Source organism: Poecilia latipinna, unplaced genomic scaffold (genome assembly GCF_001443285.1).
Source record: "Poecilia latipinna isolate Pla-1442-1.1 unplaced genomic scaffold, P_latipinna-1.0 Scaffold203, whole genome shotgun sequence".
NCBI classification, from domain to species: domain Eukaryota; kingdom Metazoa; phylum Chordata; class Actinopteri; order Cyprinodontiformes; family Poeciliidae; genus Poecilia; species Poecilia latipinna.
Window position 1 is genome coordinate 380,843 of NW_015112819.1, and position 22,976 is coordinate 403,818.

At 40.6% G+C, this 22,976-nt stretch overlaps 1 protein-coding gene across 11 annotated transcripts in view; it reads right to left on the minus strand.

Moving 5' to 3' along the window:
- Positions 1–22,976, minus strand: part of tanc2b (tetratricopeptide repeat, ankyrin repeat and coiled-coil containing 2b) — a 152,642-nt gene that overhangs the window by 79,910 nt on the left and 49,756 nt on the right. For 8 of the 11 annotated variants that reach the window (XM_015031349.1, XM_015031348.1, XM_015031347.1 and 5 more), the window contains 2 exons: positions 20,660–20,731; positions 16,734–16,913 (listed from right to left, as the gene is read on the minus strand). In XM_015031349.1, coding sequence (XP_014886835.1) covers positions 16,734–16,913; positions 20,660–20,731 — 252 coding nt within the window. Of the gene's footprint in view, positions 1–4,999; positions 5,185–5,375; positions 6,102–16,733; positions 16,914–20,659; positions 20,732–22,976 lie in introns of those variants that run through there. The other 3 variants (XM_015031351.1, XM_015031352.1, XM_015031355.1) reach the window with 3 other exon arrangements.

Consider the following 22,976-nt stretch of genomic DNA (forward strand, 5'->3'; position numbering starts at 1 on the left):
GCAGAGCTCCGTTTGGAGGAAAACTAACTCCATATATCAAACTAAACACTCCATCCCCAAAGTAATGGCAGTATCACACTCGGGAGAGGCATTTCTCCAGCAGGGTTTAGAGGATCTCCTCAGGTTGATGGATGGATGGATGGATGGAACCAAATACAGGGAAATGCAGGAAGAAAAGCAGCCAGAAGCTGACGATGCGTCTGTTTTCTGGATTTTATAGTAGGCATTTTTTAAAGAGTATTAATAAAATGATTAACAACCTCTGCCTTTTTCTGATGTTTAAACATAAACCTTCATCTTGGCATTGTTTTTATTAAAATATTTTGATACATCTTATGTTGCACAGATTCTCTTTGTACTCATTTCTTTCTTTTGGTTTAGTTTCGTCTATATTCCAGTAACGTCCCTACTGCGGGCTTTCTAAGCATCTGTCCAGTCTCGTTTGCGAACGCTTCATCTGCGATGCGGCGTGACCTCGTGACTCAGCTGTAAAAGCACAGCGGCTATTGTCGACGCAGAGCGTTTCTGACGCTGTTAACTTTCCTTCCTTATGGATTCCCTCCGTCAGCGCGGAAGGGGCTGACTGACGCACAAGAGTGACCGTGAACGTTCCCTCTCGAAGCCCCTCGACGAGAAAACTCTCGAACGCGGCTGCGAGCTGTAAAGTTACCCGTGAAATCGCTTTAGGAGAGTATCATAATTGGCGAGGACGCCACTTGATAAGGTGGTCTAATAATAGCTGCGCTGCTGTGACCTTTTTTCCAGCTGGAGTTCACCCCCTTGAGGAGATATTTATAACCTCCCCACTAGAGAACTCCACCCTTTGTCATTGAGAAAATTAGCATGAGCAGGATGTTTAGTTCAGCCCGATGTTATTTAATTAAGAACTTCCTTAAAACAAAAAACAAAAAAACCAAAACGGCAAACAGAGACGCGCTTTGCCGATACTGGCGTTTGATTTCCAGCTGCTCTGATTAAGGAGGCTTTTGATAATCTGTACAACAAAAAACAAAACAAAACAAAACAAACAAAAAAAAAGCATCAGAGGCCATGAAAAATCTTCAATGTCTGATAAAAACTAATCATCTGCTGCCGCCGTGAAACCCTTTGGACCATGATGCCAACAGACGCCTCAAAGCAGACCCCGCAGTGACCGAGTAAATACGTTAACGACGGACAGACGAGAGGCGAATGTTAACGCTGAGGACGGTGTCGTCGTGGTGAAATGGCCTGCAATTGATTGGATTTACATGGAAACACAACATTATGAGACCGTATCTCGCAGACAGGGAAACGTTTACTCAGCTCCCCACCAGCAGGATTCGCAGAAAGCACTGAGGTGGTATATGTAACCCACTGCTCTGTTTTGTAAGCAAATTCTTATCATTGCTAATAATAGCACACTGCGGGTTTCTCTTCTCCACTCCACAGCCTTTTCATGTTCCCAGAAGGGAAAGCTAAATACCCAGAAAAAAATATATATTTAGGCAAAAAAAAGAGGAAAAAAAAATCCCTTCAGGGAAAGTTATTCAAGTATTCAAATTAAAAACACACAGAATAAATGACAATTTTAAATGAGATGTTAGTGTATGTAAAATTTCTGTGGCGATCTGAAGAAATAACTGAGCCTGAATTAATGTTGGTTGTGTTGATAAAATAAAGAACTAGGCATTTTTATATTCGTTATATTAAAATCAGAAATGTCAATAAATATCATTGTGAGTTTACCTAAGACTTAATAGAATAATAATAAAGAAAAAAACATCTAAAAAGATAAATAAAATCATAAGAGCATTATCCCAACCTTAAAGCATGCAAGTGTAAACATCATGTTAAAGGTTGCTTTTCTGCAAAGGGGACAGAATGATCACAATATATTGAAGAGAGGACGGATGAAACCATGTATGATGAGATTTTGTAATAACAACCTCCTTCCCTCAGTAAGAGTATGGAAGATGGATCATGGCCGAATATTCTCGCATCACAATGACCCAAAACAAACTTTCAAGGTAAAGCAGAAAAAAACCTTTTATTGTATTTTACGGTCCTGGAGTGGCCTAGCCGTTCCCCCGACCTGAACATGAAAGAAAATGTGTAGGAAGTTGAAACTTTGCGTTGCCCGGCAACAGCCCTGAAACATGAATGATCTGAAGAAGACCTGCATGGCGGAGAGGGACGAAATCTCTGCTGTCTTCAAACCCAGTAAGGAACTACAAGACATGTCTGAACTCTCTAATTGTGAGCAAAGTTTGTAGAAAAACTACAGCAGTTATTTGAAATACTTTTTTGATACAATAAAATACAAAATACTTTTAAAAGTCATACAAATGTGCTCCCCCCAGTGTATTATAAGCCTGGCGGGCCACCTCTTTGGTCTTGCAAAACAACTGTGGCAGAAAACTGGCACTGAAAATACCACCTCCATGGTAGAACATGGAGCGGCTTTATTATCATGCAATGGAGACGCTTGGGACAGTGAAGCCGGAATCAAATATATGAATAACAAAAGCAGAATGGTTGGAGGTTGCAAAAGGTTTAACCCTCCAGTAGGACAACAACGTAAAACATACAGCATCTCTAAACTAATGATTCCAAATAATAAAAAAAGAGCATTTCTGTCTGTCTGCAAAAGTAATTTAAAGGATTTTCATTAGTGTTATTAAACTCAAGAGTAGGAGTGACTGAAAGGCTACAACACATGGCTCGTATGCAACTTAATTAAATTCCCCTCCTAACGTTTCACAGTCGGTAACAAAGTGATGTATTTGGGGAGGGGGGGTGGGTGTGACAGAAGTGCTGTCAACGCCTGATATATGACCAGGCTGTCAGGCAAAGTGAGACAGTGTCCACCCGCCTATGACGACCGCTTCTGTAATCAACACTGCAATCAAGCGCTAAAGCTGGTCAGAAGCTGCATCAGGAATCTGAAAGCCACACAGGCGCAGTGTAACACTCCCATTCAAAAAACATCATACAGCGAAAATTTGACATTAACCTTCTGTCTGCCTTTGATTTGTCAAGACTAGTCTTTGGCTATTGATACTTTTATTTGACACAAGCTCAGAGGACGACACGGGGAAGATATTGAGCAATTACAGGAATCAATATGAACCTGACTTGCTGTCGAGGATGCGTGGCTTTTAAACTCACAGAAGCGGGTGTGAATTGGCACAGCGACTGTTTGTTCAAAGCTGTTCGAATTGTCTCACGAATAAATACGACATGAAGGGCACTGACTATAGCCTACATGGGACTTAAAATGTACAAAAGAAAGTAACTATGGGGGGGAAAAAAACTTAATGAGCAAGACAGTATAGCCTCAGCACTTTAACTTTTTAGGAGTTTGTTTAAGCTAGGAGACCACAACGAGGAGTGTAGCATCAGATTTCACACCTGTAATTGAGTTGAGGGCTTTCCAAAACCTTAATGTTTTAATCATTCATACCAAAACCAGGCCGGGTGTGTCTGGGATCATTCGTCTGTTAGAACATTCAGTCGGTTCCAAGTTTTGTTTTTTTTTCCCCCTTATTAAATCTTTCATTGGGAAAGCATATGGAATATTACATTAGTATGAATATTTACATTGCTTTCACATTTGTTGACGTTAAGTTTCAAAAACATTGGGAATTGGGGTTGTGGGGGATGTAGAAAGTATCTCTCTGCACTTTTAGAGAGAAATACAGCTTTTCCCATTGCATAATCTCTGGTACAACATTTATCCAATATTCAGTTGGTGGTTCAGGGTGGAGCCGTCTCCTCTCGAGGAACCTTTTCACTGAAAGTTTTCCGCCATCAGAGTTATGTCCATGTTATATCAAAGCTGCTGATTTGAGGTGAAGCTAAGAATTAGGAGGTTGTCTTGCAGCTTTGTTATTCCATCTAGTTTGTGCAATGCACCAGTCGTTCTGACAGCAAAACAACCCGACTCTCTGATGCCGTCTTAACGTGATTCTGATCATTGCAGACACAAACAGTTCAATGTTTGTCTCATCTTTGTTCCTAATCATAGTTTTGAAATCTCGTTAACTTATTACAAGCTAGACATTAGAAAAACTAAATGTTTCGTTGGAAAAATGTACACAACGAGCCAACGTATCCGTGGGGAGTTTACCGTTTCAAGACGTAATATTTTAATGGATTGTGGACTTAAAGTGGCAAATAAATCAATGGATGAGACAATGCTGACTCTGTCCATCAATGATATTGAACCACCACAAAGCAATACTGGATCTGAGAGCGGATGCTGTCCGTGTCCCGGCGTGGCTCCGTCGGGCTCAACCACTCCACGAGGAATCCTAATGCGAGGAAAACCTTCACCCACCACTGACTCAATAAACATGGCTTTTTAGCAGCGCTCATTTTAATATTCCTAGCATCATTGCCTTCTGTGTTTTGAATGACAGCTGACAAAGTAAGCTCATCAAAGCCCCTCTCCAGGTGGCGGTACTAAGTGGTGTGAAAACCGGCTGAAGGCGCCTCATCAAAAGGCATTCACCTGAGACCGGCAATAGCAGCTGCTGATGAGGTGTTTTTCTGGCAGACAGTGTTATTGAGACATTCTGTTCTGTTCACAGATGAGCTAACAGCCCCCCGGGACCAGGCAGGGAGGCAGGGATGCCTGCAGCACCGGAGCTAGAAGGAGGAACCGCGTCCCAGCATAACGACAGGGGTGACTCCGGTGTGCCACAACAAGCTGCTGCCGACTGCGGAGCGACGCGGAGGAAACAACTCCCCACCAACTTCAACGCGTTTACGCAACCATATGCTACAAACGACGCTGCTCTCTAGAAGGAAAAGTGAGACGCACATCAGTAGGAGCAAGCACCATTAGCCGCCCACAGCTTGTGCTTAGACACACACACACACACACACACACACACACACACACACGCGCTTCAACAGACATATACATACATACGCAAGCTGAAAGACAATTGAATGCTCACCCACGCTGACGCATGAAGCAGACCAGCTCGCCACGAGAAAAAAACCCACTTACATTATCACACTCTGGTTGATTCACAGGCCCTCGAGCCCACACTGTGATTAGTTCAGCCCTTTGACAGATGCATCAATTCACGGAGCAAAATTACTTTTCTTACTCTCCCTCCTATTAGCCCCATGTCTGCGCAAGCGCCACTCGAACCGGCGGTCGGCACAGATGCTCCAGCTGTGAGCTAAGACAGCAGACAGACTCTGGCTGAGCAAAGGTGGAGCAGCAGGTGAAAGAGGGGCTGGTGGACAGGGAGGGAGGAGAGACGGGAGGGCAGGGAGAGAGGGCTGGTGGTAGTGGTGGAGGAGGAGGGGGGGGTGGGGGGGTTTGCAGGGACATATGGAGGAATGAATCAAGCGGCGGAGGGTGTGGCCGGGCTCACCATTTTCAAACCAGACCTCGCATTCCTGAAGGCTCGAGTACGGCACCAGGTCCCCTCCTTCCAGCGGCACGAGCAATCCTTCCTCCCCGAGCGATGACCAGTTCATCAAAAACAGGGAGGGGATAAATGATGGAAGAGATCAGAAGGAGAAAAAAAAAAAGGCAGCTGCTGCGAGGCAGCGTGGAGGATGAGCAGAAGGGGGAGAGGAGGCTCTCCCTCTCGCTTCCACTTGTCTCCCCTCTGAAGAAATCTCCACAGGTTTCAGTGGCGATGCTGCCCGCTCAAGCTCAGGCGCAGGAAATGATACGGAGCCGGGCAGCTTTGGCAGTGACGGGAGGAGCGAGAGGAGGAGGAGGAGAAGGAGGAGGAGGGAAGGAAGAAAGGATGAGGAGAAAGGAAAAGTGCAGCAGTCACCGTGCCACTGGGGAAAGAGGGAGGCATGGAGGTGACAACTCCGCTAGTGGAGCATGTACCAAAGCTGTCAAGTGACAAAAAAAAATCTTCACCACTGCTAAACAAATCTGAGGTAAAAAAAAAAGAAAAAGAGAGAAAAAACAACAAGTGAAATTTCCTGCGTTTTTAGAGAAAGGTGAGCTCCCCGTTTGGCTGTGTGACTGCATTAGCGCTCACTGTGTTATGTATGGATGTGAGAGGTGCACTCTCTCTACAGGAGCAAGGAGCCCAGGTCTCCAGCAGATGAATGGTGCAGTGCTGCTGTTCTCATAGCAACCACCGAGCAAAAAAGGAGGGGGAGGAGAAGGGTGGGTGCTGAGGCAGGACAGAAAATGGCATAAAAAAGGGGGAGGGCATTATTAAAGGGACACGGTTTTCTTGTTCAGGAACGGAGCTTTGGGGACAGATCGGATCAGGAGCAGGAAAAAAACAAAACAAAAAAAACAAGAAGGAAGGATTTCAATACACTCACTCAAGCTTCCTCTTGGGCTCCAACATCTTGTCTGTCCTTGTTTCACCCTTGAAAGTCTATTTGCACAGCTGCAGCCATGTTTTATGGCTACTTAGAGGTTCAAATCTTCTGGGGGTGGCCACTTTTATTGAGCACTGCCCTCGCTTTTGTTGAACTTAACACCGGTAAGGCTGTGAGGCTGCAGGTCTGTTTTATTAATCTCCTTTAGTGACAGTTATTCCCCCAGAGTGACATCTCCAGAACCCTGAAAATGTTACCAACGAGCCTTAAAGAGGTGCCGCAGTTAAAGGTCAAGCTCCAACAATGTGCCACTAATTAAATACAATGTAACTGAGACACAGGAGCACGTGAGGCACACAGTATGCAACCGATTTCACCAGGACAGGCATCTTCAACTTAACTATTAGAAAAAAATGTAAATTGAGAAATCAGCAATATCAATCAGTCAGATCAGGTGGTTTGAGCTGAAGTGCATAGACAAAATGTTTTCATATTTCATTATTTTATGCTCAGCTTAAATAACTGGCTAATGAATAAAAATATATGTTTTCAAATGTTTGACGTTGATTTGTTTATACTTTAACAAACAACTCGCAGCTGAAACGAACAGATGTTCCAAGTATGGCTGGATTCATAATTTCATCACTTGTGCTGTAAATCTAAAACAAACAAGTCTGTTGTGCCTTTTAGATAAATCAAAAGGTCCTTCAATACTTTAAAGACAGTAAAAAAGAAAAAAAAAGTGATATTTGCATTTCAGGACATTTCATCTCTCAACTGTTCAGACGGTCTAGTGTCTACACAGCATAAGTAGTAGCGGTTTTATACAGCTACTCCTGAGGGCATCCTACTTAGATTTCACTCCTCTTTCCTCTTAACCTTGCGACAATGGAGCCGCAAATGTCACATTTTCTTTCAGCGGAACAAATGACTCTACAGCGGCAGTCACTGTCAAAAGAGGGAAATAATGTCAATAATTGAAGAGCGATTTTCTCGAGGTGCGGCGCTGGCCTAAGGAGGCGTGGAGATGGAGATGTCAAAAATGTCAATGTTCATTGCACACAAATGTCGCAGAGGACACAAATGCCTCCTAAAACACGAGACTGGCCAGGGACGCAGGGAGAGGGAGCGAGGTGTCCCGGATGTCAGGGTTTGTGTCAAAAATACACTGTGTGGGGAAAAAAAAGCATAACATCCTCTGACATAGTATACTGCTGGATGGATTTAGATTTAGATAGTATTCAGAATAAGAGACAGTCAGAACAACGATACAGAGACTTTTGCACATTTAGAGTCATATTCAGTCATATTATATTCAATGTCAGTACAAAATGTTTTGACCTGTACTTACCTGTACTTACGGAAACGGTTTCAAATTATATTTAATTGAGCGGTGAAATATATGTATACATTTCAACATTGCAGGACTTTTTTTTTTTTTTTTAAAGGTAAAAAGGGTTGACTCTCTAAATGAAACCCGCTTCTTAGAGAACATAATACTCATGGTTCCCAACTCCATAAGCATGGTTATGTGACTCATCAAGATATCATCAGTTCTTAGCAGTCACTTTACACACCGACCAAGGTTCAGGCCTTTTGCTCTTGTTGTTTATCCTTTGCAAAGACACAACAGATGCTGAACTCCAGACACAATCCTAGATGCTTCCTCTATGCACAGAAGTGCATTTTAATCATCAAGCCCAATGCTGGAATGAATGACCTATTTTTATTCGTCGTAATTTGACTCAAGTAGAGTTTAAGTTTCTTTTACCATGACAGGTATTTGTATTTTTGTTTTAACCTTGCTTTTAAATATATATATTTTTTTCTTGTTCTTGTTGTTATCTTGCTGTATTTCATTGAATTGTACAGCACTTTGGTCGACATCTGTTGTTTTAATGTGCTATAAAAATAAATTGACATTAATTAGAGGGGGAAACAAGGACCTAGGAGCCACAGAGCAAACACAAAGCTTTGCGTGCGCTCTACAAACATGTGAAACCATTGTACTAAAAGCCAAGAAAGCAGTTAAACCTTCTACTCCCGACTACATTAGGTGGAAACATCTATCAAGACGGCTGGACAAGGGTCACTGTGGCTTAGAAGCAAGCGAGCCGAGTGATACGCGGCCAGACGATTCTCAAACACCACAGAGACAATTTCATCTCCAGCTACGTTGTGCAAGTCTACATCTTATCCACACGTTCAGTCCATGTTTGTGTGTATAAAAGGGGGGTGTAACTACGTTGCAGTAATGTAACCATCAAAACATTCTGCAGAGGGAACGCTCTTACACCGCAAAAAAAAAATATATAAAAAAAATAAAAATAAAAAAAATCTGTTTGCAGTTAGTTTTCCCACAACATACGATTTGGCCTTTCAAGTCACTTCGAATTAATCCACACAGACGAAATGGAAGTTAAAATAATTGTACAATTGAAACTACAGCTGCAGCTTTGAAACTCTAGTTCATTTGGCTCAGACATAATGAAAGAGAAACAGGCAGAGCTGAAGCTAATCATTGCATATAGAAACACAGGAGGAACATCTAGAGAGCCATTTTTGATTAAAACGATTTTCAGCCGTTTTGTGCTGATGGAAGACAAAAATCTACTGCAAAAGGAAGTATCTTTATTAACTGTTACTTCACAAACAACTATAATCAAAGGAATTTTTGTGTGAAAAAAAAAGACTTATTTGTACTGAAAAACAATGGAAAAGCTGATTTATGCACTAATACGCTAGAAACATAGATCTTTAACTATTTATGAAGATAAAAGGCTTGTTTACGCGTTATGTTTTTTTATCTGCACACATTAAAATAAGTCTTTAAAAAGATTTTAGAGCAAACTTTTCTGTCATCTCCCTTTGGGAAATCCAAAATAGCACCAATTAAAGCTACTGACTCAAAGATGCAGCATTCATCAGAAGTAGATAATTTACCCTAGTTCACTGTTCTGCAGGACCACCCACATAGTGATCAGTTCTGACTCAGCAGTACTGTACACTGTGCTCTGTTAATCCTGACCCTTCTGACGAATATTTGGATGCCCACATCAGTGAACACCAGGTTCTTACCACAGTAAATATTACTCTGTGACTCAGACGAGATAGAAATTTAAAACACAGACTTTAAATTTCCAACACACAACGGACAAAACTGCGAATTAAAAGTGTAAGAAATATCGATCATAGCTTTGGTCTGGTTCTAAAGAATCACTTTTATATGAAAATCCATGGGGAGACTGTAATTGTATTGATTGCAACCATTAATTAGAGAGGAGCAGTGTAATCTGCAGATAGACGTAGAAATAATTCCCTTTAAATGTTTGAGAGTGGAACAGAGCCAATCAATCATCTGGGGTGATAATCTCTGGTGAGCCCGACACTTGACTGCGAACAAATAAGTAATCAGTGATTACAGCTCATAACAATCAGGCGGTGAGATATCACTGCGAGAACAAGGCACTCATTTATATTAGACAACACTGGATAAAAAAAATAAAAATAAAAAAAAAAAATCATTAAGAACCGGCATAATATGAAACATACAACAATGCAAACGTGTATGTATTGCATAGGAAAACATACAGGAAATGCATCGTCTCCAATTCATTTTATCAGCAGATCTTTGGAAACAATTAAAAAAAGTGTAGCCACTGCACAGTCCATACAGGTTTCCAATAGTTGCTAACTTACTTAATATCTTCCAGACAGCATGAAATTATATTATGGCTACATAGAGTGTGATTATAGTTCTTCACAGATGATTCACTATTACAACTTTTAGAGTCTTCTGTGGTGGAAAAAAAAAATAAAAAATTCCATTACTATAACCCATAATACCCAGTGCAAACCAAGAACACTCATTTCCCTTCTTGCCAGTGGCTTTGAAGAGATGTGCTGTTGTTTTAATGCGAGAAAAATACATTGTGTCAATGTTTTCAACCACAATTAATGTATTTCCATATAAAGAGCCAGATTTTTTTTATAAGACTCATCTCGGTTTTGAAAAACATTTCCAGTGGTCTTTCTGGGCCTTTAACTGCTTTGGATCTAGTTTTCTGTCTTTGTGCCCAACAATGGCAACACATCGTTCTCCGCGCAACTGAAAACAGAAATGTATACATATACATAATTAGTGCTGTAAACAATAAGTTGAAATAATAACAGCAGTATAACAAGCATATTCTCATGAGAATATAAGTATTTTAGCAATATGTTTGGTTGTATTTGTTTTAAAGTGAGGCTTTTATTTCAGTTGTATTATAACTGTGGACGTTCTTCCACAAGCTAGAGACTTTAAGGGGCTTTTTGCCTGATCCCCTTTATTAACCCTCCAGGAAATAGGCAAAACGCAAAGATTAGAGTGGGATCAATTACCCGTAAAATAGCAAAGAAAGGGAAGAAGTACTACTAATGTCATCCTGATCATTCAGACTGGGGCATGGAGTGCTTCTGATTGGTCAAGTGATCTCACCACCTTATTTCTCACTAGGTTGTCTCACTTTTAGTCTCAGCAGCCGCTGCTAAAATCTGTTAACCTCAAGCTGAGCCACAGGAACAGTTGTTGCTGAAAATAAACACAGCATTAAAATGCTGTTATTCGTGATCGCTCTGGACGCTACGGTGAGGGCGCAGTGAATAATCTGCCGTCTCTGACCGTCTCGCAGCTCTGGGATATAAACAAAACTGTGACACGACTGGATTTTTCAGAGAGGCCGACTTCTGTATTTTAGATTAATGCGCTGCACTGACAACCGAAGCAAGATGCTTACTGCAGAGGGAGTGAGCAGGAAAGACTACGACAATATCAACTTCTGTCATGACTAGTATGATGAATATAATCCTTAAAAACGTAAAATTTTTATTATGATAACTCCAAAAGGAAGACGTGATGACTCCAAAAGCAACATAAAATGCCAGTTTAGAACTTTCAAATGCTCTCAGAGACAAAGGTATTCATTTTTGAAGACATGTTGTGTGGTGTCATCCTAAATTTTAAGGGATTACCTTTGAAACCTGCAAGATGAAGTATGTCATCCCAAATATGAAATACGTGGGTGGTAGCAACATGATGTAAGGGTGTTTGAAGAGAGGGGATTAGAGAAATTCACAGATTAGATGCAAATACAAGCAAAGAGACAATTTAGAGGTCACTCGAAAAGTTAAGGTTTAGACACAAATAGGTCTTTTAAACCCTATAAAATTTTAAGAGACGACAAGAAGCAACGTGGCCTATGAAAGCCTGACTCAGTAAACCCAGGTTTGTTGAGAGGAAGGGGCAAAAAGTCTAGTAAAGAGTTGTGAGTGGCTTGTGAAATAAAACCTGAAAAGTCATACAGTTTAAAATAGAGGTATGTAAATTGTTGACTCTGTAGAAAGTATTTAAAAATATCTTTTACTTTTCAGAGATTTAGCAAACAGACATAATTCTGATTCTTTTAATCCTAAAAAGGGTACGATCTTCAGAATGTGGGCTTTATTTTATTTTATTTTTTACCTACGGTACTTAATACAGGAACAGTTGTTGCTAAAAATAAACACAGCATTAGAATGCTGTTATTCGTGATCGCTCTGGACGCCAAATTGTTGTTCTGTTGACCAAAATCAACAGAAATGGTAAAAATATAAATGAACACTCTGTTTCATACCAGCCTTAAAAGTCAGTTTCATAAGTCGACCCTTCAAGCATCTGAAGCCCCTCTTGAGAGTCGTCGCACCACCGGAGGGGATTAAATCAGAAACTCAATGATTCTCCTAAAAGGTCAGCGCCTTCATTGCATTTTTATTCAATCGGAGCCTTGAATAGTAAGTCCTCAACAGTCCACCGCTCTGCCTCCCTGCAGCCAATCAGGAGCTGCGTAGAGAAGAAGTCACTGACGGGCTGCGGTGTGTTGGGGGAGCCACTGTGGACGATCAACGTGCGGCATCCGTCGTCCTCCCCCCCCCATCCCCCACCGCAGTTCGCTCTCTGGTGCATCGCTGCTCCCCTCACCTCTGCCACGGGAGGAGTTCCAGCATGTGACGCCAGCACTACGCTCAGGCTGATGCCGTCAAGCTGTGCCGGATACGGCGCTGAGTTGAATTAATTAAAAGGATGAGAAGGCTGAGGTGGTTGAGTCCGAGCTCAAGCTGGTGCTCAACGCCACTCGAGAGCAGACAGGTCCTTGAAGGCGGGCGACAGGAGGCAAGTTGCCATTTGGTCAAATGAGGTGAAGGAAGAGCTGATTCACCTTTAACTGCTGTTCAGACCCTACGGACGTCACAGGGTCTGTCAGCTGAAGGATGACATTGATTTAGTTATGTATGCAATGAAGCATGATTTTTTTTATTTTTTTTAAGTGACTTTCTTTAATTAAACAAAAAATAGTGATGTTACAAAAACATCAATATAGCAGTCTCAAAAAGTTTAAGGCTGCTTAAATCTTAAAACTTTTAGTTCCAGGCAGCTAGATTTTCTAGTGATATTCTGATTGTAGCAAACACCGCCCACAGAAGGACACATTTTGACTTACTGTTATACGTGAACACGGCATCATCTTCGACATTCTGCTGTCATGCAGAGCATGGAAGCGTAAAGACCTTGACGGGGTTTTATAAGCTTCCAGCTGGAGTCTGGAGTCCCTCTGAGTCACCCACACAGACTATGTTTGTTTTCTGATTGAGAGAGCGAGACAGTTGAATCATTTCATTATTTTTTGTTGCTTTAATTATTAATATTGATTTAAGGCTTTCAGATGTTGATAAAGCTACAATAACTCTAAGGTGTTTTAATGTTGAGAGCTTGAGGACCTTAGAGGATCTGCTGTTCGACAATCGCAACTCATTTGGACAACAACAGATTAGAAAAAGTACAGCCTAGACCAATCAGCCTCGATTGTCGCTGCTATATTCAATTTGTAGAGTCAGAATCTAATGCATCCTGCCTTGTGTCAATCGTTTAGGCTGTTGGTGGCAGTATAATGATGTGGGGCACACCTTGGTCCCTTTGCAGCCAGTTAGGCATCATTTCATCCCTTCAGTCCAACCAGGTGTTCCTACTGACCATGCACCTCCCCTTATGTCCACAGTGTACCATATGGCTACTTCCAGTAGGATAATGCACCATTTCACAAAAACTCAAAACATTTCAAAGCTTTTACGAAAATAAAAACGAGTTCACTGTACTCCAACAGCCTCCACAGTCAACAGATCTCAATCCAATAGAGCAACTTTTGGATGTGGTGGAACAGGAGGATGTAATGTGGAGTTCAGCCGAAAAATGTCCAGTTTTCACACTAATATGAAGCAACATTTTTTTTTAGAAATGTCTATAATACCTTTGTGAATCTATACCAAAAAGAATAAAGCTGAAAGAGGTTTCTAATTAATTACCAGAAAAGTGTACCTAGTAAAGTGGCCAGTGATTGTGACACATACTCAAATGTTCCATAGAAAGAATTTCCACAAAATAAACAAGCTTTATGCTGTTTACAAGCATAAATCTACTTGGTATTATCTGTCATTGAATTCAAATAGTTTAAAATTGCAAAAAAAAACCTTTAAGGGAGGTTCGAAGTAAAACGAAAAGCACTAAAATATGTTTGCTTTAAGGGTGTAGATCAAATAGGTATACAGAGGAAGAAGACAATGTTAACAGTGGAAACATAAGGTCAGTTTTAAGATATGAAAAAACTGTCAAATCCTAAGCTGAAACTTAAAAATATGAAAAGCGCCCCCCTAAGACGAGCTTCACCTGCCTGGTGTAATGTCTCAGGCCGGATAATGGCACACGTGTGCGACAGTCCAGCAAAGAGACCTCTCCCTGTGTCGGCCTCAGAAATAAGAATAGAACAAATGAGACAGCCCAGCAAATCATTAATCAGGCTATTTTTGGCTGTCAACGACGCCGGTACGTACACAGGTGTTTATACACACACACACTGTGGCTCTGAAAAATTCACTTTGATTCCCACAGATGAAAGCAGAGCTATGGAGTGAGGCTGCCATGAACCATTACAGACAAGAAAATGAAAACAACTCAGACAAGCCAAGAGAGAGAGATAGAGAGAGAGAGAGAGAAATAACAAGATTTGACCCGCTAACACTTACTTGTTCCGAATTTAAGATCTTTGAGCTCAAACCCTTTAAAAGCAGCTTTTCTTTGAATCTCTGTTTGACTGTTAAAACGAAGGAAAGTGATGCTGCGTTTCCTCTAAACTTGCATGTCCCTTAAGAGACTATAAACCATTCCGTATGATGTCAAAATCACACTCCCTGTGGCATATTAAGAATGATCTAAAGAGGGTGCGAGTCTGGTGCGCCCTAGTGGTGATTCCTGAATCAAGCTTCTACAATCCCACTATGAAAATACAGAGGCATCCAGAAGCATCCCTGACCTATGAAGCGACTCTGTGTGAAGACAACACAACGTTGTTTCTAATTGTAAAATGGGTGGGGGGATAAAAAAAATGAAAGTTTTAAAATCTTTTCAATTAAAAATCTGAAAACTGTGCCAAGCATTATTCAGCCTGTTTTACTCTGATGATACCAAATAAGATCTGGTGCAACCGATCGCCTTGATAGTTCGGAAATAGAGTCAACTTGTGTGTAAATTAACCTCAGAATAAATCAAGTCGTTTGAAGGCCTCAGACGTTTGTTGGAGGACGTTAGTGAACAAAAAACTTCGTCAAGACCAAAGAGCACAACAAACAGATATGGAAGAAAGTAAAGTTTACAGCTGGGTAAGGTTTAAAGTAATATTTCAAGCACTGTACATCTCAAAGAGCACTGTTCAATCAATCATATAAATGGAGAGTACAGTACAACTGCAAACCTACCTAGATATGACTGTACATTAAAACTGACAGACGTGGCAATAACATCATTGACCAGAGAAGCAGCCAAGAGACCCCTGATAACTTTGGAGCAGCTGCAGAAATCCACAGCTCAGGTGGGAGAATCTGTAGATAAGACAAGTATTGGGTTGCAGACATTTCTGCCCTTTCTGGAGGAAACCAATCACTAAAAGAAAGGCAAAAAGAGGTCCTGTTTGGGTAACAATGCAGTGGAAACATCAAGCTTCTTTTGTCAGATAAGACCAAAATGTAACTTTTAACCTATATGTAAATCTAAAAGTTGCAAAACTAACACTGAACACTAACCCTATGGACCCAAAGCAGTAGCAGTGTATTGCTATGGGTATGATGATGGGGAGATGGAATGAACTACACACAGCAGTCCAAAAAAAAAAAAAAAAAAAAAAAAAACAGCTTGAGTCTGTTAAGGTTGAAAAATGGAAGAAACTTGACGGTAAATTTAAAAAAACCTGCGATGGGAAAATTAAGTTGGGAAATCCAAATTGAAAATCCATCCATCCATTATCTAGAACACTTAACCTTGCAGGGTCGTGAGGGGTGCCGATGCCAATCTCCAGCGGTCAACGGGCAAGAGGCAGGGTACGCAATGGACAGGACGCCAGTCCATTGTAGGCCAACACTCAGACATACAGATCAAACAACCATGCACACACACACTCACTCCCAAGGAGAATTTAGAGAAACCAGTTAACCTAACCGTCATGTTTTTTCGACTGTGGTAAGAAGACGGAGTACCTAGAGAGAACCCAAATACGCACAGGGAGAACATGCAAGCTATGCAGAAAGACCACAGGCTGGGACTCAAACCAAGGACCTTCTTACTTCTTTCCTCCTACTTCACAACTATTCAACACTGACTGAAAAGAAACCGTGGTTGTAGCGTCAGTAAATATTTGAGGCACTAGATGTCTGAGGCTCCGCTGGCATTGGGCGAGGCCTGGCAGTCGATACTTCGTTTCATAATGTGAAATCTGATCCGATGTTAGGCTTCAGATGTGCTGTGCTGCCTGGTTGTACCAAACCCACAACGCTCCCTAATATAATAGCAGAACAAACATGACACAGTCTCATAATCCAGCTAATGGGGAGACAGAGCGGAGGCAATTTCCCACATTCTCTGAATGTCAGAGATGAGTGTGGAAGGAAACAATTAGTGAAAGGGGATAAAGAAGATGGAGGAGGACAGAGCTGACCGCAGCTTGGAGTCCATCAGCTGTTCTTCGCAATGCCCATTAGATTGGGCTTTAGTGATTACAAGAATTGGAAATTGCAGTGTTTACTACAAGCTTTATTATTCTGCTCAGCATTAGTGGGCAAGTGATCCAGTAAGCGTTTACTGCTCATTAACAACACACCCCTTTTTTTTCCCCCACTTGGACACTTAAAAACTCACAAAATCTGACCTGAACTGGTGCGGTGGGGTTCTGTACTCAGAGTGGTATGGTTAGAGGAGGGAGAAATAGCATAATGGGACTTTGGAGGAGGACAGTTACAGAAAAAGACATTGAAAACCGAGGTGAACTTAGCTTAGCCCACATTTGTGTTGACTGTAATTGTCCCGCCAGCGGTACCTGTGAGTTTCTTCACCGGCTGCAGCCTGACACCGATGGCCTGGTGGGCGAGCAGTGGGGAGGAGGGCAAAGAGCGCGACACGCCCTCCATGATGCGAATGTGCTGCATGCCCTCGGTCATGGAGAGCGGGGGAACGGCGTAGTCTCCCTCGAAGGCACAGTCGCTGTCTATGCTGCCACCTTCAGAACAGGAGAGCGAGAGATGTTTGTCTTGAACGGAGCATTAAAAATGCATAACACTGCGATGCTGGTGGGGGAGATGCAGGATCAGTATCCGCTATAGAAACAAAGAAATGCCACAAACACATTCATAGAGATGGCATTTAACTGAGAAAATGGCATTTAATTCTAAAAAAAAGAAGACAGTTTTTAGTTAAATCACATGACAAAAAATAAGGTGGACAAGCAAATAAAAATATACAATGATGTTAAGAAAGTGCAACTTGTTTCACTTCTATGGTTTATTGCATAAGAACATCATCATTTGTTTTTTACCAGGTAGCCAAGGTTAATAAGCTCAGGTTTGTTTAAAAAAAAAAAAAAGAAAGAAATAACATGACAGAATACACACTAACTAAAAAAGTCACTTCCAGAAATATACAATCGAATCAAGCCAATACAATCCGACAATATAAACAGAGTAAAAAGTCTTTAAATTCACTTTATAATGCAAGCTGGTGAAAAAGTTTTAACTCTGCAGCAATCTCCTCCAACAGTTTGTTTCTGTTCCTCCAAAGAATAAAGTGGCATGGTATCTATTTCTCTTAATTTTTGTTGTACATTTTGATTTAATTGGAGAAGGTTTACCCTTATAATCCAACGTAAATCAGAGTTAAGCCTGAACTTATTCATACTTATGGAACATTTAAGTTTAAAATCAATATTTTCTGATTATTAATGTTCTTTTTCTGACCACAAGTAGTTTAAACAAATTGGAGCAGCCCAGACAGACTCCTGACTTGAACCTGTTAGAGAATCCGTGGAGGAAGCTAAAGATTAAGGTGATGACAAGGAGGCCTTCCAACCTGGTTAAAATACCAGTAGAAACATGACAAAGACTTAGTCAGTGGTTTTAAAAGGGTTTGATTGATGCAAATAAAGAATTCTCACAGTTTTTAATACCATTCAGAATAACATAAAACAGTACTATACATTTTCTTTAAATAGCACCTATATTATTAACATCTATTGTTTTATTATCTTTTGAGAGATCTCCATTTCATTTTTGTGCAATAGCAAGTTAAATTAAGGTGACTAAGCAAAAAAATGCTTTGGCTTTAATATAAGCAGCAGATTTCCCCCCTCCCCCCAATGATTAAAAACAAATGTTCTGACAAATCCTTCCAACTCTTAGCAGTGTTCAATTAGCAGTTAATTCTTTTGGGTGTTATCGAGTTGTGTTGATTGTTTTCTCCTTATATCTTCAGCAGCTGTATAAAGTGTATGCTCTTTAAATGGAGTGTTTCACCACTGGATTGTCCCTGGATCCTATCAGTGCATCATCTGTATTGAGTGTAAAGGCTAGCATGACCTAAAAGCAGAAACAGCCCTGCAGGCAACATGTGCAGCTTGCATTCGCTTTTCTACAAACAACAGCCAATGCAACCTCTAATCTCACTGAAAAACAATACTCCACATTTCATATATAATAAAGGGGCATTTTCTAACCACATAAAATGTGTTTAGAAAGATCAAAAAACAAAAAAGAAAAGGAAAAAAAAAGAGCACAGTCATGACCATGCGACTGTTTCACAGTAAAGCTTTCACAATGAGCAGTAATTGCAGGGTATAACCAGCCGCTCGCCATCTTTAATCAACTCTGCTCTGCTTCGAAAAGCATAAATTATAACAATTCGGGATTCTTAAAAAGATTACACACTCACATTATTCAGTTTTAAAACACCTTCAACGGGTGGCTTTAGATCCCTGCAGAGAGGCTTGCCAAACTAACTGGTCAAGCTACAGTTTCACATCACGCAGCAGCTGCAACGGTGGGACAAGAAGTCATTATCAAACACCGGTTTGTGACAAGTCCCAGAGGAAGTCTGGGTGGCTGTTAGAAGCGGCTGCTGTGAGAGCGAATACACATGTATGAAAACATTTGGTGTGAATATCAAACACACACATACATACACACACGCACACACTTTCGTCTCTTTGTGGCTCTGGATTTGCTCCAGTCATTCACTTGGAAAAGAAAAGGGGAGGGGGAAAAAAAATGGGAAAACAACAGCCAAGAGTCGTGGTTACTTCCAAGAGTATGGAAATTGTCCACATGTATGCAGACTGTGCAGGGAAAACCAGGGAGGAAACTTGGTATTTTGGTTGCAATTATCGCTAGTCCAGATCCAACTCGATACTTTTCCAACCCAACCCCCCAAAAAACGAAGAAACCTCTCAGTTATTCTGTCACCAACCAATTAGCAACCACAAGACTAAAAAAATGCAACATTTTACTATAAAGACAAAGTCGTTAAAAAAGTAGAGAAATTTATAGGATGATTTTAGGATTGACTGTTCGGTGGAAATCTAAAAGCCAGCCCTTTTTTCTGGTCAGTGAAAACCCCATGTAAGTGCTATCAGTTCCCACTAACCAGACCACTCTTCAGTGTCTAAGTTAATACTGAGGGAATACTATTAAATGTTAAGAAAGGGGAAGCACAAAGATGTAAGAAACTATCTGAAACACAGAAATGTCGTCTGTTCAGATAACAGTTCAGGATGCAGTTAATTTCAGCACTGATGTTTAAAAGTTTCATCAGAGGAAGCACAAGTGGTGTTTAAATAAGTAAAGATGACGGCAAAAATATCTGAAGAAATAAAAGAAGGAATGGAAAAAAAATAATAAAAATCCTTTTTTTTTATCGTTAAAAATGTTGTTTCACAGTGAATCAAATACTTCCTTTCAAATCCTAAGAGTTGCTTATTTCAATAACAATGATCTTTCAGTAAAAAAAAAAAAAAAAACTGATGTGACTTCTGCATTTTACTATCCTTTAAAAATTCTCATTACCACCTCGAGGATTTGACTGCAGTTTATGATTTTAATAATGCAGACGCCTCTCTAACATTGAGCTGTTTTAAAGGAGCTGCATTATTTTGCAGTAAAGTATACGGCATTCGGACAGTTTGATGTTTAGATTATGCAGAGAGCAGAAAAAAAGCATTTTGTTATATGTGTCTCTTAAAAAAGAAATGTAATCGGAATTTTGCAAAGACTTGGTGGTTAGAAATCAGCCACAGACTCTTTAATTGGTGCATCTCTAATTAAGAAAAAGCAAAACACCGGACGAAGCAGTACATTTTTATTTCCAAAGAAAGTCAGACAACCAGTCAGTAAATAATATGTGTTGAACTAGAAAGCTGAAAATCGTTCTGATCTGGGGCAAAGACTATACAGCTGGAGAGAGAGCACCAGCCACACTTGTGGGGTGAAATCTAAAGAATTAAAGAACTGAAGGGCAAAATGATGGTGTTTTATTTTAGACCGTGATGAGAGATGTGCAGGAGGGCCTCTCCAGGCCTTGAAATGAGCACAAAAACACCTACTCATCAAGGTGCTTAGTTCAAAACATGCACAGGAGGAGGGGGAGGCGAACAGCACAGCATCAGATTTTTGTTGCTCACAAAATTTCCTGCAAAGCCCAGGCATTTGGACCTCTGCAATAAACAGCCCGTTTCCCAAGGAAGACGCTCAGATTTACAGACAGAATTACAGGAACATAAAATTCATACAGTTCTCTCCCTGTAAGTATAACTTCATTTCCAGCAGTCGTAAACTATTTTCCTATAAAGCTGAGTAAAATACAGCCCACTAAACCAAAACTCAATAGACTCCCTGGGCAAAAAAAACATTAAGGGAGTCTGAAAAAGAATGGTGAGGAAGAAATAAAGAAGCAAGGACACGGAAAGAAACCATCGTTTACCTTGGCCAATGTGGCTCAGATGAGGGTCCAAACTGGGCGAGCGGGGGTCTCCAAAATCGTCGCTCCCACCATCTGCAGAGGAGGAGCAGACAGAGAAAGATAGGGAGTGAGCGCGAGGGTGAGGAAAGCAGGGCGAGGAGGTCCGAGCCAGCAGGAGGGCCACTTCCTCGTCTCCGATCAGCCAGGTGTGTGATCGGAGAACTCCCAGCAGGCTGCTCACGCACAAACTCTCGACACCCTTCCTCCTCGGGCCCAAATGACCCCTGATTGTTACGAAAGGGGACCGTGGTGCCATGCTCCACTTTTTCTGGCTCCCCATGTTTAAAAAGAAACAACTAAAGGCTCTTCTAGATAAGAAAACTGCTTAAATTACAGTCGATGTCGTGTGCAGCTGTGATGAAGCTACAGTCAAAAAGCTCAACGGGCGTTATGGTTCACTAAAAGAGGATCAGCATAAAAAAAAAAAAAGTGGGCGTTTCTCTGGATAGATGCACATCAGGGGAATGATAGGCGGATCAATCAGGCCCAACCGAGCAAAGAGGCAGATGAAGCTACAAACGAGAGAGAATCAGTGGATTGTTTCATGATAAATCGTTAAGCAAGAAGCGTAACTTCAGATCACAGGAAAATAATAGAAAAACTGACCAACCGCATTTATAATATGCAGGTAAGGATACAGACAGAGTCCAAAGAACAACACCGAAAAACCTGGAGAACTGATGACCAGGGTAAAAAGGTTAAAATAAACCCACTGGGAGCAAAGGAAGTAGTCGGGGTCACATTGTGTTTCAATCACGCATCACACCATCAACTCATAAAACCCAAACAAATAATTCAGTATTATCTCTGCCTTCACAGATTCACACAATGTTATCCAGCAGCAGCACAGTGGGTTAGATTGGCTCGCTGGTGGAAAGACCAGGCTCGTCGATGAACTGATAGAATAAGCTGTGGGGCATGACTGTGTGAGAACTGGGTCGACCTGACACCGACACCGACTGCAGAGCCAGGGTTACTCGGTTACCAAATATTTCTGAGGTTCAAATTCCACATGTTCAGACTCAAAGTTTAAGAGTTACTAGTAATTTTGAGACCCAGTCCTCAACACCTCTATGATTTTATTCCAGATGGATGACGGACGGATGTCACTTTTAGACAATGGATTTAGGAATAAAGTTTGTGACAAATATTTTGCACATTCTGTTTCCTTTTGTCCACAACTGTCTTGGACTGGAAGACGTCTAAATCCAACTCCATACTTTTTCAGAGTTTTCCGGATTGAACGAAATTCATGTAGCTATCTGCAGATTATTTTTAAATACTCGTTTCCCATGACTAATGAGCCAAATTTACAACTTCGAATGAAAAAGGAAATTACTTAATACACCAAATCATGTTGTATATCAGTGGAAATCAATGTGGACCTTAAAGATACATGAAGTAGTGAAAAGAGTTACATGCAGGCTTATTAAAAAAAAGAGAGAGCAAAAGAGAGAGAGAGAGAGCGAGAGAGGTGAACTTAAGGCACCATTAAAATAAACTAAACACTTTGAGGCACATTTGATTAGCAGCCAAAAACAAACAAAAAACTGAGTCACACTGACATTTTACATCTGAGGAGGTATTAACAAGTAAATACCTTCATTTATGAACATGGTAATCTCATTTAAATTTACACTCATACTGAATTACGCCTGAAAAGTTACAATGGCTGCTGGAAATGAAACACATCCAGCCTTCTCAGTGAGAAATGAGTTCATGCTCCCACCTATATAGGTTTTGGAAGAGAATAAAACGCCTTTTATTAACCAAACTACAAAATGTTATTATGCGTGGTATAATTTTCATTCACCTACATACACTGCTCCTCTCTAATTATCAGTGATTGCTGATCACAGAACAATGATTGCATGTTATTTAGCACTGAATTACAATCACTTATCTTTTAGTGTACTTCCCATCAAACATTAACTTTTTGTGCCATAATTAAACATTAGTTATTAGTTAACAGCTTCGATTAAATTAAATTAATTTCATTTTTTATTGCTTCAACGGTTTTGATTTGGCCAATACTTTTCTTTAAGAGCAATATTTGTCATGAAAATATTTCAATTCAATTTCTAATTTCAAAAACATACTTTTTAAAGATATACTGTTCAGTTTTGTGTGCCAGTTTCTGATCACTGGTGTTTAAGTTGCTTTGACCTCCCTGTTGCAGTTTTTTTTTTTTTTTTTTTTTTTTTTTTTTTTTTTTTTTTTTTTTTCTTTAGGGGTTTCTCCTAAAAAAAAAAAAAGTTAAAATTTTTTAAAAAACAAA